Source organism: Cebus imitator, unplaced genomic scaffold (assembly GCF_001604975.1).
Source record: "Cebus imitator isolate Cc_AM_T3 unplaced genomic scaffold, Cebus_imitator-1.0 Scaffold4, whole genome shotgun sequence".
In the NCBI taxonomy this organism is placed as follows: domain Eukaryota; kingdom Metazoa; phylum Chordata; class Mammalia; order Primates; family Cebidae; genus Cebus; species Cebus imitator.
In genome coordinates, this window is record NW_016107319.1 from 9,855,331 (window position 1) to 9,868,786 (window position 13,456).

General features: G+C 36.7%; 1 protein-coding gene across 1 annotated transcript in view; it reads left to right on the forward strand.

Moving 5' to 3' along the window:
• Positions 1–13,456, forward strand: part of LOC108308657 (hedgehog interacting protein) — a 94,632-nt gene that overhangs the window by 15,643 nt on the left and 65,533 nt on the right. Inside the window, exons 3-4 of the mRNA XM_017534555.2 lie at positions 3,264–3,420; positions 4,117–4,318. Coding sequence (XP_017390044.1) covers positions 3,264–3,420; positions 4,117–4,318 — 359 coding nt within the window. The remainder of the gene's footprint in view (positions 1–3,263; positions 3,421–4,116; positions 4,319–13,456) is intronic.

A 13,456-nucleotide genomic window follows, 5' to 3' on the forward strand; every position in this document is an offset into this window, starting at 1 on the left:
TTACACATGTGTCTTCTTAGTCTCAAGGAGAGTAAACCAGAAGGAATAGATGAATATATCAAAATCCACCACTTCTTTTAGAATATGTTCATGGGTAGGCCTTACTCCCAGTGAGTCAGTAGCTCTTTTTTTTTTTTTTTTTTCCTTATCATGATGAGCAACACTTATAATGAGGAAAAATGACTTTTCTCTGGAATACATGCTGAGAGAAAAGGGAGAACTCATAATCCTCCGCAGGAAGCATTTATCTTACATGTCAGTATTTATAGGGTGCTCTGTGGTATAGCAGAACCAGGCTCATGATCGGGGAGAACATTTACAGATCCAAGATAGTGGATAAGTGACCAGGACTTAAAAAAATACAACTGCTGGAATATTCAGTGTTTGTTGATTATTAGTAGACCTGACTATATTATGATGATCCCAAGTAAGCTAAACATGCACTTGCAATAAAATGCCAAGCAAGAGGGAACCATTAAGTAAATTACATCTTCCCTGGCAATAAATGTTAAAATATGTCTCTTTATTCATTCATTGTTCACTGCAGAATCGGGTCATTTAAGGTAAAGTATTAATAAAAGTATTAGATACTTAAATTTAAACAAAATTAAGTGATCATAAAAAGAAAATACCCATGTCTTTAAGTAAAAAATCTCCTGAGCTGGTTGTTTTACACATAGGCTATTCAGTTTGTCTAAATTATGTAAGAAGCTTGGAGTAAATTTATTGTTAACATTCTTTATTTTTTCTTAATTTGCCAAGCAGCATCATACCTCTGGAGCCACCAAGTTTATGAATATGCATTCATTAGTCTTTTGATATTCCATTTGAAGATGACTTCTCATTTCCTCATGTTTGTCCCAGCTACTAATTCTCTATAAAATGGAATCAGCCACCAGCATTGTTAATTAATTTCCCCTTAAGATAGTATTGGTTGGTAGACAGCAATGCTGAAGCACACATTTTTTTTAAAAAAAGCAAGCTTGAAATCTCTTTTGAATTGCATTTTGCAATTTTTCTGTGACCCTGCAGGCAAACATCACATTAAAACTAAATTTCTCACTCACATATTCAGTTACAAATATGACCATAGTATGACAGTCTTCCTGCATGCATAATAAATATATGGAGATTTTGTTGCCTGATGGTAAATATTTCCAAAATATGATCTAGCCCAAAACTTTGCAAAGAGTTTGATTTAACGAACCCAATCAAGCTAATTTAGTTTTTCTTTCCTTTTCACCTCTAAGAGACTTGTTGAACCCTATTAGGCAATTTTCATCTGAACGCTTACCCATTAAAGAAGGGAGGGGGGAAGTTATCTTTTGCAAATGGTGAATTGCCAAAGATGAGTAAATGCTTCTATGGCCTTCATTCCTCTCCCCAGTTCCTAATCCTTGAATTTTTGTCAAAGAAAGATAACTTTCCAATTGCTTACCCCTCCCATGGAGCACTTCCCAGCTGCTTGTCTCTTTTTTTCTGTGCCCTGCACCACACACACACACACACACACACACACACACACACACACACACACACGCAGGCACGCACGCACACTCCCAAGGACATCTGCTCTTACTTTCCTGGTTGCCAAAGACAAGATCTTTTCCAATAGCTCAGTCAGAAATTGGCCTGGAAGAGTCTCTCTCAGAAAGGTCAGGCTGATACATCTCACTCAAAAGTTAGGTCAAAATGTACTTCAAGCTTTACAACCATTTGGGACCTTCACATTCTAAGATAAGTTTTAGGTTTGAGGGGTTCTAGGTCAAGCACACGGAAAGTAAACTTGTAGTGTCTTTTATGCACCATTGATGAGTCTCACTTGGCTGATTCCAAATTCTTATTCTTAGAAATCCTTGCTAAATCTGAATTTGTTATACAACTTGTAAATTTCCACTCAACTACTCAGTGCATTTATCACAAAATTGATGAGGTATGATAATATAATTTGTCACATAAAAATCAAAACTTTAGATATAACATAAAGTATAAGACCAGAAGCAGCAATTTAGGACCATATATAAGGCTGTCTCTGGTAGCACCATCCTATTTTGAGAACAGAAATCATTAGCATTTGGAAGTGAGTCTTTTTAATATGTCCCAGAAAGGTAACACCCTATTAACTCAAACTGTAAAAGTAATATCAAAACTTTTTTGCCATAAAGTTCTTTTCTTCCATATTCAAAGTTAGCTGTCTTTATATGATGAAATATTTAATGTGTAAGAAAAGAAAAAACATCTTTCATGTAGCTTCTATTAAGTGAGTCTCATATTTTTTAGAAGATTGAAGGAATATTTTAAATATAATTTTTCTATTACAAATTAATCATTATCTCCTATAAGTAAGGTGCAGAAAAAAGGCACTTACATATTTGAAAATGGAGGCTCTGTTATAATGATCAAGCATCAATTCATTGCTTGATCATTACACAGTCAGTTATTTATCATAGTATATGACTTTATGTTATTCATTAGATTTATTATTTAATCTTATGTGAATGGCCATACACTAAAACTTGTAAAATAACCAAAACTGGCACCTGATGGCCTATTTCCTTCTTGATTCTAGTTTGTTCATCTGTGGAATTTATTTAGTAACATAGGACAAAATGCTAAATATTGATGAGATAAGCTCACAAGTACAACATACAGTAACTAGAGAATCTTGAAAAGAAATCAATGCAATAACAAGATAAATGCCAAGTTTGCCTTATTTGCACTTCACAGGAGGCTTTAAAAATACCCAATACAATGTTATTTCAGTTTTACTACAATTTTTAGATTTTGTTTAAAGTGCAAATGGAAATCCCAACCGCCAATTCTTTTCTTTCTTCTTATTTATTATCTATTTATTTTTTGAGACAGAGTCTCACTCTGTGGCCCAGGCTGGAGTGCAGTGGTGCAATCTTGGCTCACTGCAACCTCCACCTCTCAGGTTCAAATGATTCTCCTGCCTCAGCCTTCTGAATAGCTGAGGTTACAGGTGTACACCACCACACTCGGCTGATTTTTGTATTTTTAGTCAAGACGGGGATTCACCATGTTGACCAGGCTGGTCTCGAACTCCTGACCTCAGGTGATCCACCTTCCTCAGCCTCACAAAGTATTGGAATTACAGGTGTGTCTTTTTATTTCAGACTAGGCTCTTCCTAAAATATCCATCTAGTTTCTAAAAATTGTTTTCTCGATCTTATATCTTTCAAATAAGGTGGTTTTACTATGACACTACGTGTTTCTAATGAGTCTTTTTATATTTTTTAAAGGTCTCCTTCAAACAACTGCAGATGAGTTTTGCTTTTACTATGCAAGAAAAGATGGTGGGCTGTGCTTTCCGGATTTTCCAAGAAAACAAGTCAGAGGACCAGCATCTAACTACTTGGACCAGATGGAAGAATACGACAAAGTGGAAGAGATCAGCAGGTTCATAAAGATAAATGCTCTTTAATCTTTTAAAAAAAAAAAAAAAACCCAACTGACAAATCTTGTGGGTTTGACAGTGAATCAATTGTCTCTGCTTATGTTCAGCAGCTATATCCTCCAGATGCTTTATTTTTTTCTTTGTGGTAGTTTATTTCTCTAAAATCATAGCTTAAATGCTTTTAATACTTAGACTACTCATCTTATATTATGAGCTTGTCTTCTCTATGACTCGTGTGAATTTTATGGGTATAGTTTTAAGCCTGAATTTTACAATTGTTGTTAGCCTATGGCACTGTGAAAGTGTTCAGCGCAATTACTATTAACAAATCAGATTTCTATAAATAGATCTTAAAGCTTTCTCTCTACGTATCTTCTGTAAGGTTTATTTATTGTGAGTAAGGCTCATTTTAGTTATTGTCACTGAAAGATGAGAAAATAAGATTATGATATTTGAAAACATATACATGTTTTGATTCTCTTATTTTACTTTCTGATAGGGGACTATTTTGTCGTTTACCATTGAAAGAATTTAAAAGAACCACTTAAAAGAATTATATTGTGACCCTTGGGTTAGCAGCACTTCATGGTTCTCAAAACCATGATTCCTACAGGAAACAGAGTTTGAACAGGATGCCAAGTGCATCCCTTATCTCCTTCATCTCAAGAAAGCTTACTGGTTTTCTTTAATTTGTTTAGAAAGCACAAACACAACTGCTTCTGTATTCAGGAGGTTGTGAGTGGGCTGCGGCAGCCCGTTGGTGCCCTGCATAGTGGGGATGGCTCGCACCGTCTCTTCATTCTGGAAAAAGAAGGTTATGTGAAGATACTTACCCCTGAAGGAGAAATTTTCAAGGAGCCTTATTTGGACATTCACAAACTTGTTCAAAGTGGAATAAAGGTTGGCTTTTTAAATTTTATATATTTTTGTGGTGGCTATGTTAATTTTATTTTAGTGTTACCTTCCTCAGTGAAAGCATTTCTTTGTAATAAAAGAAAGAATCTTGCAGGAGAAAATAAGGGGGCAACATAAGGAAACAGTAATTATGGCACCTGAAAAACTAGGACAGTGACATTAAATTTCTGTTATTTGTTGACTGTGGTGCTGTGCAATCTAATTGATATTTGACATACTTTCCCTATGTAATTGAAAAATTTAAAGGAATCTTTGACTTTATAAAGTATTTGTTTAAATATTGTTTAATGGTCATAGCACAGGATTGTACATCAACATTTGCTAGTAGAAGCAAAGAGATCTTTTGGTTATTTTGGCAACTGCAAATCATTCTTTCACCATCTCTGTTTTCGAGTCTGTCTCATAAAAACTGCTACTTATAGTATGACTTCCTTGTACAATGTTTCTACAGGTAAGTCAAATATTTCTATAACTAGCCATCTATATAACATATATTGCCCTTTTTCACTTCTCTAATTTGAATTCTCGTGTTAAATAACCTAGGTATGTAAACAAAATTATTGTCAAGTTTGTTTCATAAGAGTACAACATTAGCAATACTAAACTATAAAGGAAATGATGACATTCTAAAATGAAGACACATTTAATAGCGCATTACTGTTTTAGAGTGAAACAAAGTAACAATATGATTTGGAAAGAACAGGCTATCCTTTTCACTTCTTAACTGGAAAAAAAAAAAGACTGAAGGAGGATTTATAGTCTCCTGCTCACATGGAAATGAAATTTTTCTTGCTCTGTTGTGCTCTACTCAGTGGTAAGAAGACCCAAATCAGAAGAAACAACTCAGAAAAAATATAGATACATTCCTGCTATCTATTTCATTTTCTTATTGTGTGAGAGTTTAGATGACTTCAGTCTTTAATTTTTACCATTGTAAATAATGTTTATTATTCTTGTGCGTTTTATTTAATCTTATCATGGATGACTTCCTAAACATGCATTCACAGGAGGGGCATTACTCAGTTGAAGATTATAACCATAATACTTATTGCCAATTTGCTTTAAAAATGTTTTCAGATATTTGAGAGAATATTTGAGAGAATTAATATTAATATTAATATTAATTTTCAAATGTGCTTTGAGTAAAACTATTTGTATGAAAAAGATATGTATGATAAAATATAGATGTAAGAAGGGCTCAGAATACTGGAAAATGATTTTAGAACAAGAACTGATGTTCTTGTTTCTAACTCAATTTGACTGCCTTTTAAATATGTAATATGTAAATATTACATGTGTAAATATGTAAATATAAGAAGCCCTTTTAAAGGGTTTCTTCAGCATTCCTATTTCAATTTACCCTCTTCATAGGGATCTCTGATGATTCATTAGAAAATTCAGTTCTGACATGGAGGTGTTTCATCATGCAATAAAATTGTGCAAGCAAGGATATAATAGTTTCTTGGTTCTGAGTATGTGTGTTCTGCAGTCTTCTAGGAATTCTGCAGAACTTGGCCAAATTTGCAAGAAAACTTGCAGAATTTGGACCTCCTTCTCCAGAAGAGCTCCAGGGTTTCTGGGACCTAAAATATATTTCAAAATCTATTATTCTAGTGAACTTACATGAAATATTGTAAAGTGCAATATTTTAAATTTCTTTAGTGTTTTAGCACTAATTATGTCAACAAGATAGGAATATATCACATGGATGACAGAGTGTGTATAGTGAGTAATGAGATCACATCCTTCTTACCTCAAGCAGGTTATGCTGCAGGTAACCTTCATTTCAGTGTCTATTGAACTCCCCATAGAAGTCCCTGATTGGAAGAGTTAAGGCCACTGTCAGTATGATGAGGCAGATGCTGCCACATTCATGAGTTGGTCATAGCACTGATTTTGGTGGTTGCCCCTCAAAGACATGTAATGTAAAAGCATTTTCACAGCTATTTCTGGCTTCTTTAATATATTAAAGTTATTTTATGTTTAAGACAGTATTCTGTGTTTGTCAATAAACATTTTGCATAAATAATGCAAATAAGAATTTTCATTAATTATTATATATATCAACTCTTCTCTATTTTTTTAGTTTTAAAATTCTAAGAGGGGGCATAAAGCTGTTTAACAGACTGAAGTATTAATTGCAATACTCAAATCACAGAATTGGTAATACATACTAAACCCAACCTCCACATATTTGAAATTGAGAATAACACAAACCACAGTGCAGACCCCCTTCACAATTACATAAATTGATGACCAGTAGGAATATGTTAAGTCAGACATAAGAAAGAATTCCTGATAATAAGAGTTTCTGAAATCTCTTGCTGGCTATACAAAAAATCTGGAATTCTTTGTCTGCTAATGTCGATTAAGAATTGGTAGTAATTTCTGTCACATGGCAAAGGCTGACCTTTTTTGTGGCCAAGAGTTGGACTTGCTTATCTCTTTAAACCTCTGCCAACCCCGATTCTTATAACTGCTTAAGACAGATACCATCAGCCAAGAGCCAATCATAAGGGAACTTGAACAACTCTTCCTAAATGGCTCTGACTGAAGCTAAAAATATGATGTCTTATTTTTAAACACCAAGATCATGCTGCCTGAATTGTAAGAACTTGTAGTACCTTAGGGGCTAATCTGTCTGCAGCTCCCAGAGAAAAAGTTAATCTGAAGAATATGCACAGCACAAGCTAAAGAATTAACTTCTTTTTGCTATAGAAACAAAGTTGTGGCATTGAGATTAAAGCATAAGTCAGGAATATGTTTTAAAAATATGTAGTGATTTGGTGTGTCTTTGATGATAGTGTACTCTGCAAGCTAATCACTGACACTGTGAAGAATGGCCCAAGTGTCAAATTGATGAGCAAACTTTAAAACTTTCATTGTGTGTGTGGCTATGTATGTGCATGTGCACATGCAGCATTATTATTGTTCTGTTGTTATTGTTTTATTCCAAAGGGCAAAATTTACAAAAATTCTACTATCTTCAGAGAGAAACACTTCTTTAAGATACCGGGTGATTTGAAATCTTTAAATTGAGCTTAATCTGAGCTCTGAATCAGAGCTTCCGGCAAGTACTAAAACCAGCTGTATCTGTGTAAAGTCCTTGGCAATGATAGACTAGTGGCTCTCAAGAATGGCTTCACGGTATAATCACCCAGGAGCTTTCAAAAATTCTTATAGCCAAGCTGGGTGCAATGTCTCATGCCTATAATTCCAACACTTTGGGAAGCCAAGGCGGGAGGATCACTTGAGGTTAGAAGTTCAAGACCAACCTGGCCAATATGGTGAAACTCTGTTTCTACTAAAAATACAAAAACTTAGCCTGGTATTGTGGCATGTGCCTATAGTCCCAGCTACTCAGGAGATTGAGACAGGAGAATCACTTGAACCCGGGAGGCACAGGTTGCAGTGAGCCGGGATCATGCCACTGCACTCCAGCCAGAGCAACAGAGCGAGACTCCATCTCAAAAACAACAAACAGATAAAAAAAATTATTATATCCCCCCAAAAATTAGAATATCTGGGTTTGGCACCCAGGTAGCAATATGTTTTTAAAGCTTTCTTAGGTAATTTCTGTATGTAGTCAATTTGAAAACCACTGATGTCAACAGCAAAACTTCTGGGTCAGTTACACATTGAATGAGACATATTTTCTCTGCCAAGCCTACACCTAAGTCCTGTTTCTGACATGACAGCTAAGAGCAGCTGGTTGGACACCAGTTGTCATTTGCCCTGTACCTTTTGTCATTTACTTAACTTATATATATTACTTATCCAACTTGAGTGAGGAATGGGGTTAACTCTGGCTGCATGTACGATGCTTGATATAAGGCATACTAAATACCATTTGAAAAAAAAAAGGTATTTAAAAATCTCAAGTTAATTCTAATTGAGAAATGGCTGTACCCATTAATTTTTTTCCGCTTTTCTTCAATTTTGGAATCTAGTGTTTAGCTAGTTGGCAAAATTGCCATTGTTCCTAATCTTAAGATATGTGCATTGTGATTATATATGGTAAACCCTTGTTACAAGTGACAAGGCCACCAGAAGATACTTTAGTGTAATTTCTCCAAAGTGCTCCTGACTGTCAAGAATGTGAAAGTCAGTCTTAGCTTTGCATGTGTGTTAAAGGAAGGACATGCCTGCACCTGTCACTTTACCGGGTGGCCCCTTAAGGAAACTAGCAAGCACCATTCTCTGCCACTTAGTTCTTGCGAGTAGCCAGAGGACGAAGAGGTTCACACCCTCAGCAGCCCTCCACTGGCAGCACACAGCGCACAAAGCTGAAAGGCTTGTCTATCATTGGAACAAGTGTCACTGGACTCCTGTCCCTCTCTATCTACTTGGATACTCATTTCAAAAGATGCTTTTAGAATCGGTCCTTTTACCAGGGGAGGAGAGAACGTAAGGCTGAAAGCTGCTGATTGTCCGGGTGACTGAGCCCATTGAGGTGGGGCTCTTGAGAGACAGCAGTCTGGGTGCCCAGGAGTCACAGGAGCATGTGCAGGAGGATGCAGAGTCCAGCAGGGCAAGCCCTAACGGGGCAGCCTCTGTTTTCGCAGGCTTGTAAATCACACATGTAATTATGAGCATCGAAAGTTTAGTGAAATCTAAGTGCTCATCAACCCTGGAGGCTGATGTTCCATTTCTCTGAACTTTGTCAAACCTAATTTTTACATTTTTTTCTTTGACTTGCAATCTTAAAGCAACCTATGAAGTGTTAGTGTGTTTTTACTTGAGTGAAATGAGTCAAAGCAGATTGAGAAGGAATTTATTTTTCAGAAGTAGTACTGGTAACATAACGTGCATATACATTATACACACATACGCATATGATTATTAGACCATGTAACAAATGCTTCCCCAGAAAAATTGCTGAGAATTCTGCTTTTGAGCATGCATTAGGTTAGAATAAAACCTGTGCTAATTGAAAGAAAGCAACAAATTATGTTTGTTAAATATTGCAATAGAAGAATCACCCTTGTGGAATATTTTTGAATACTAAATGGCATTTTTAAACTTCTTGACCTGTCAGATTACTGCTCAGAAGCCATTAAGCCTCATCTAAAAGAGAGCTGCTATACTGGTGGAAATAATAATAAACTTATTCAAAAAGTGGTAGAAATTGTCTTCACCAAAATAAAACTTTTAAGCAACTTCTTTTTTTATAGTTTAAAATCCTGATTATAAAACATTTATGTCATGTAAAAATATAAATGAAATGCACATTGCAAATAAAGACATTTTATTTGTTTTTTGTTTGTTTGTTTTTTGAGACAGAGTCTTGCTCTGTTGTCCAGGCTGGAGTGCAGTGGTGCATTCTAGGCTCACTGTAATGTCCTGGGTTCAAGCAGTTCTCTGATCTCAGCCTCCTGAGTAGCTGGGATTACAGGCATGTGCCTCATGCCTGGCTAATTTTTGTGTTTTTAGTAGAGACGGGATTTCTTCATGTTACCCAATGTGGTCTCAAGCTCCTCGGCTCAAGTGATGCATCCGCCTCGGCCTCCCAAAGTGCTGGAATTCCACCTGGCCTCTGGCAAGTAAAGTTTTTGACTGCAGTTATTTTTAATGTCAAGGTAGTGATGACATGACTTTGAATACAACTATCTTTATTTTATTGAGTGTTGCTGATCCTTTATATCACAATGCTCTCTACCCTGTGAAAAAATGTCATTTTCAATATTTTATAGCTTTAATATGATTTTAAATGTATACATGCCCACAAAGAAAAATTATTTTTCACAAAGCAAAAAGTCCCTTAACAATGTGAAATAATCTCAGTGTAATTTTCCATTTGGTTGAGTTAGTTTTTGCTTCTGATATTCTTTTATTATTTTTGAATTTGCTATCCTATTGATAAAACCTTTTAGTAAGTTTAAGTGTGCATTTATGTGGTTATGTCAGTTTAAGGCAGTTTAATCTATAGATTATTTGCCAGCATGTTTTTTGCTGAGGCAGAAACTGGAGTGGCAGATGCAATGTTTCTCCAGTTGAGTAGAGAAAGCCCTGCCTTCTCCTATGTTTTAGGTCCCGACAGTCACGGCAGAGGTAAGGAAAGTTTTTACATTAATATCTTTATATTTACCTAAGATTTGAAGGGCAAAGGACATAGAAGCTATAAATCTAGAAATCTTATGATAACCATTTAAAACAAGTGTACAACCAAGAAATCTGGACCCTAGAAAAAGTCTGCCATCTTTAAAGAAAATACCTCTAAGTGAGATATCTACCATTTTCTAGAGACTATCTCTGACTAGGAAAAAAAAAAAAATAAGGAATCTAGTGGTGATATCTGTTACCATTGTTTTCCAGTGGCTGTATTACCTCATGAAAAGAAAATATCTTACATCACAGACCTATCTCTAAATGGCAGAGAATTCCCTTTGGTACAGAATTCCCTTTGATAATTGATCATTTCCTGATACTATAGTTGTGTGTGTGTGTGTGTGTGTGTGTGTGAACACTTAAGAAATCTACTCTCTTAGCAAATTTCAAGTATACAATAAAGTTTAATACTATAGTCTTTAAGCAAGCCGTGTTGTTAGCAGACACTCGCTTCTTTCTTATTAATCATAACCACCACTTTTTAAGGACTTACTTTGATAGTCATTACATTGATTACTTCTGGAACCCCTGTCAGGTAGGTGTTAATATCCCATTTCACAGATAAAGGGATTGAGGCCCAGATATTAAGGAAACTGCCGTGATAATACAGCTAGCAAGTACCACAGACAGATTTTAAATGCAGATTGACACTGTGCTCTCAACCAGGGTGCTGTGTTGCCAAATGCTGCTGTATGCCTCCGATGAGCAGCACTGCATGAGAGGAAAGACTGCAGAGCATGTTGAGTAAACAACGGTGATGATGGTTGGTGTCAGCATGCTCAACGAAGAGGCTGAGAGCCCAGCATCTAGAGTCACTGATCCTACCAAGCCTTACTGGTCGTTTGGCCTTGGGCAAGTTGTTTAACTCTCCAGGGTCACTTTCTTCATTTGTTAAATAGAGACAATAAAAGGTCACAGCTAATATTTTGCATGCACAATCACACATAAGTGTGAAGTGCTTTATAAGCTGTTAGCCATCATCTATCATCCTAACATAAAAAGGAGGAGAGAAAGGAAAACATGCCCAGCCCCCATAATAACTCACAAGCCGCAGGGACCACTGCTAGCAATGTACCCTGGTGTTGAAAGACTTCCTCTTAACAGGAATTTTGGTGGCTCACTTCCAATCCCAGCACTTTGGGAGGCTGAGGCAGGAAAATTGCTTGAGGCCAGGGGTTCAAGACCAGCCTTGCCAACATAGTAACACCCCATCTCTACCGAAAATTTAAACATTAGCCGAGTGTGATGGCATGCACCTGTAGTCTCAGCTACTCGGGAAGTTCAGGCGAAAGAATCCCTTGAGCCCAGGAGTTACAGTGATCTATGATTTTGCCACTACACTCCAGCCTGGGTGACAGAGTCAGACCTCATTTCAAAAAAGAAAAGAAAAATAAATAATGAATAAAATAAAATGTATGTGAATGATAACTTAGGGGAAACTTGTAATAGCATTAGCATTCACACCAAAATTACATGACAGTCCCATGGAAACAAAGTTACTGATGCATGTGGAAGTGTTTTCTTTACCTCAGAAAGATAAACCTAGGACATATTTTCATTTAAATGTGTTACTAGAGAAAAACAACACCTTTTGACAGCATCAGCTTTTGACATTAGTTATAGGCTATTTCTACTCACCTCACTCTGCAAACTCCCCAGCTCTGGAGTTTCTGGGAGCACCTGCCTAATGATGACTAAACACAAAGCAGCCGACCCACAAGAACTACAGCAACCTTTCAGCAGCATTTCCTTGCTTTCACAGTAGTTTTTCTCAACCTGGATATTATAGTAACGTCGGTCTTTTTTGTGTTTATTTTGGAACATGGTTTGTGTCAGTCTGCCATAGAGTTAATAAATTGTAGGATTTGCAAAGGAAATATACTGGGACTGAAAAGTAAGAAGGCACATATTTTTGCCCACTAGCAACTATGGCTCACAGCACAGATTTAGAATGTCAGGAGTTGGGAGGGAGTAGTTGGGTGCGGTGGCTCATGCCTGTAATCTCAGCACTTTGGGAGGCGGAGGCGGGCAGATCACGAGGTCAGGAGATTGAGGCCATCCTGGACAACATGGTGAAACCCCATCTCTACCAAAAATACAACAATTAGCCACGCGTGGTGACACTCGCCTGTGGTCCCAGCTACTCTGGAGGCTGAGGCGGAAGAATTGCTTGAACCAAGGAGGCAGATGTTGCAGTGAGCTGAGATTGCACCACTGCACTCCAGCCTGGGGACAGAGGGAGAAAAAAAAAAAAAGCTAAATTCATTCCCCGTGGTGGCTCAAGCCTGTAACCCCAACACTTTGGGAGGCCGAGGCCGGTGGATCACCTAAGTCCAGGAGTGCTCCATCAGCCTGGCCAACATGGTGAAACTCCATCTCTAATAAAAATAAAAAATTAGCTAGGCATGGTGGCACATGCCTGTAATCTCAGCTACTTGAGCCAAGATCATGCCACTGCACTCCAGCCTGGGTGACTGAAGAGACTCTGTCAAAAAAAAAAAAAAAAAAAAAAAAATATATATATATATATATATATATATATATATAAATTATTTACTTTTAGTTTGGTGCAAAAGTAATTAAGGTTTTTGCCACACTGTTTAGTTCTAAAAAGCTGTTTCTAAACCAGCATCTTATTCTAACCCATCTTGATCCAAACAGATCACAAACTTAAATAAAATGGCATCTGTCCTCAGGCTATTTCTAGATAGGGAAACATGTCTGTTTCATAAGAAACCTTAGCCCACAGTTTCCAACTGTTCAGAAGAATTCCTTTAAGAAAAGAAAAAAATGATTGTGTGTGTGAATGAAAAGATGCTTGAGATTGGGAAAAAAATGCATAAGTGCTACTCTTAAGAGGATAGAAATAACAAAATTTAATTTCCATTACATTCTTAGGCTTTCTAGGAAAGATGTGGTGATGAGGCTCCCATAAGTGTAAATATCTTTGCAGATGGTTGTGAACACATCTGCTCAGAAAAAGTGAAATAAAACTTGAACCGACATCCCCCCACA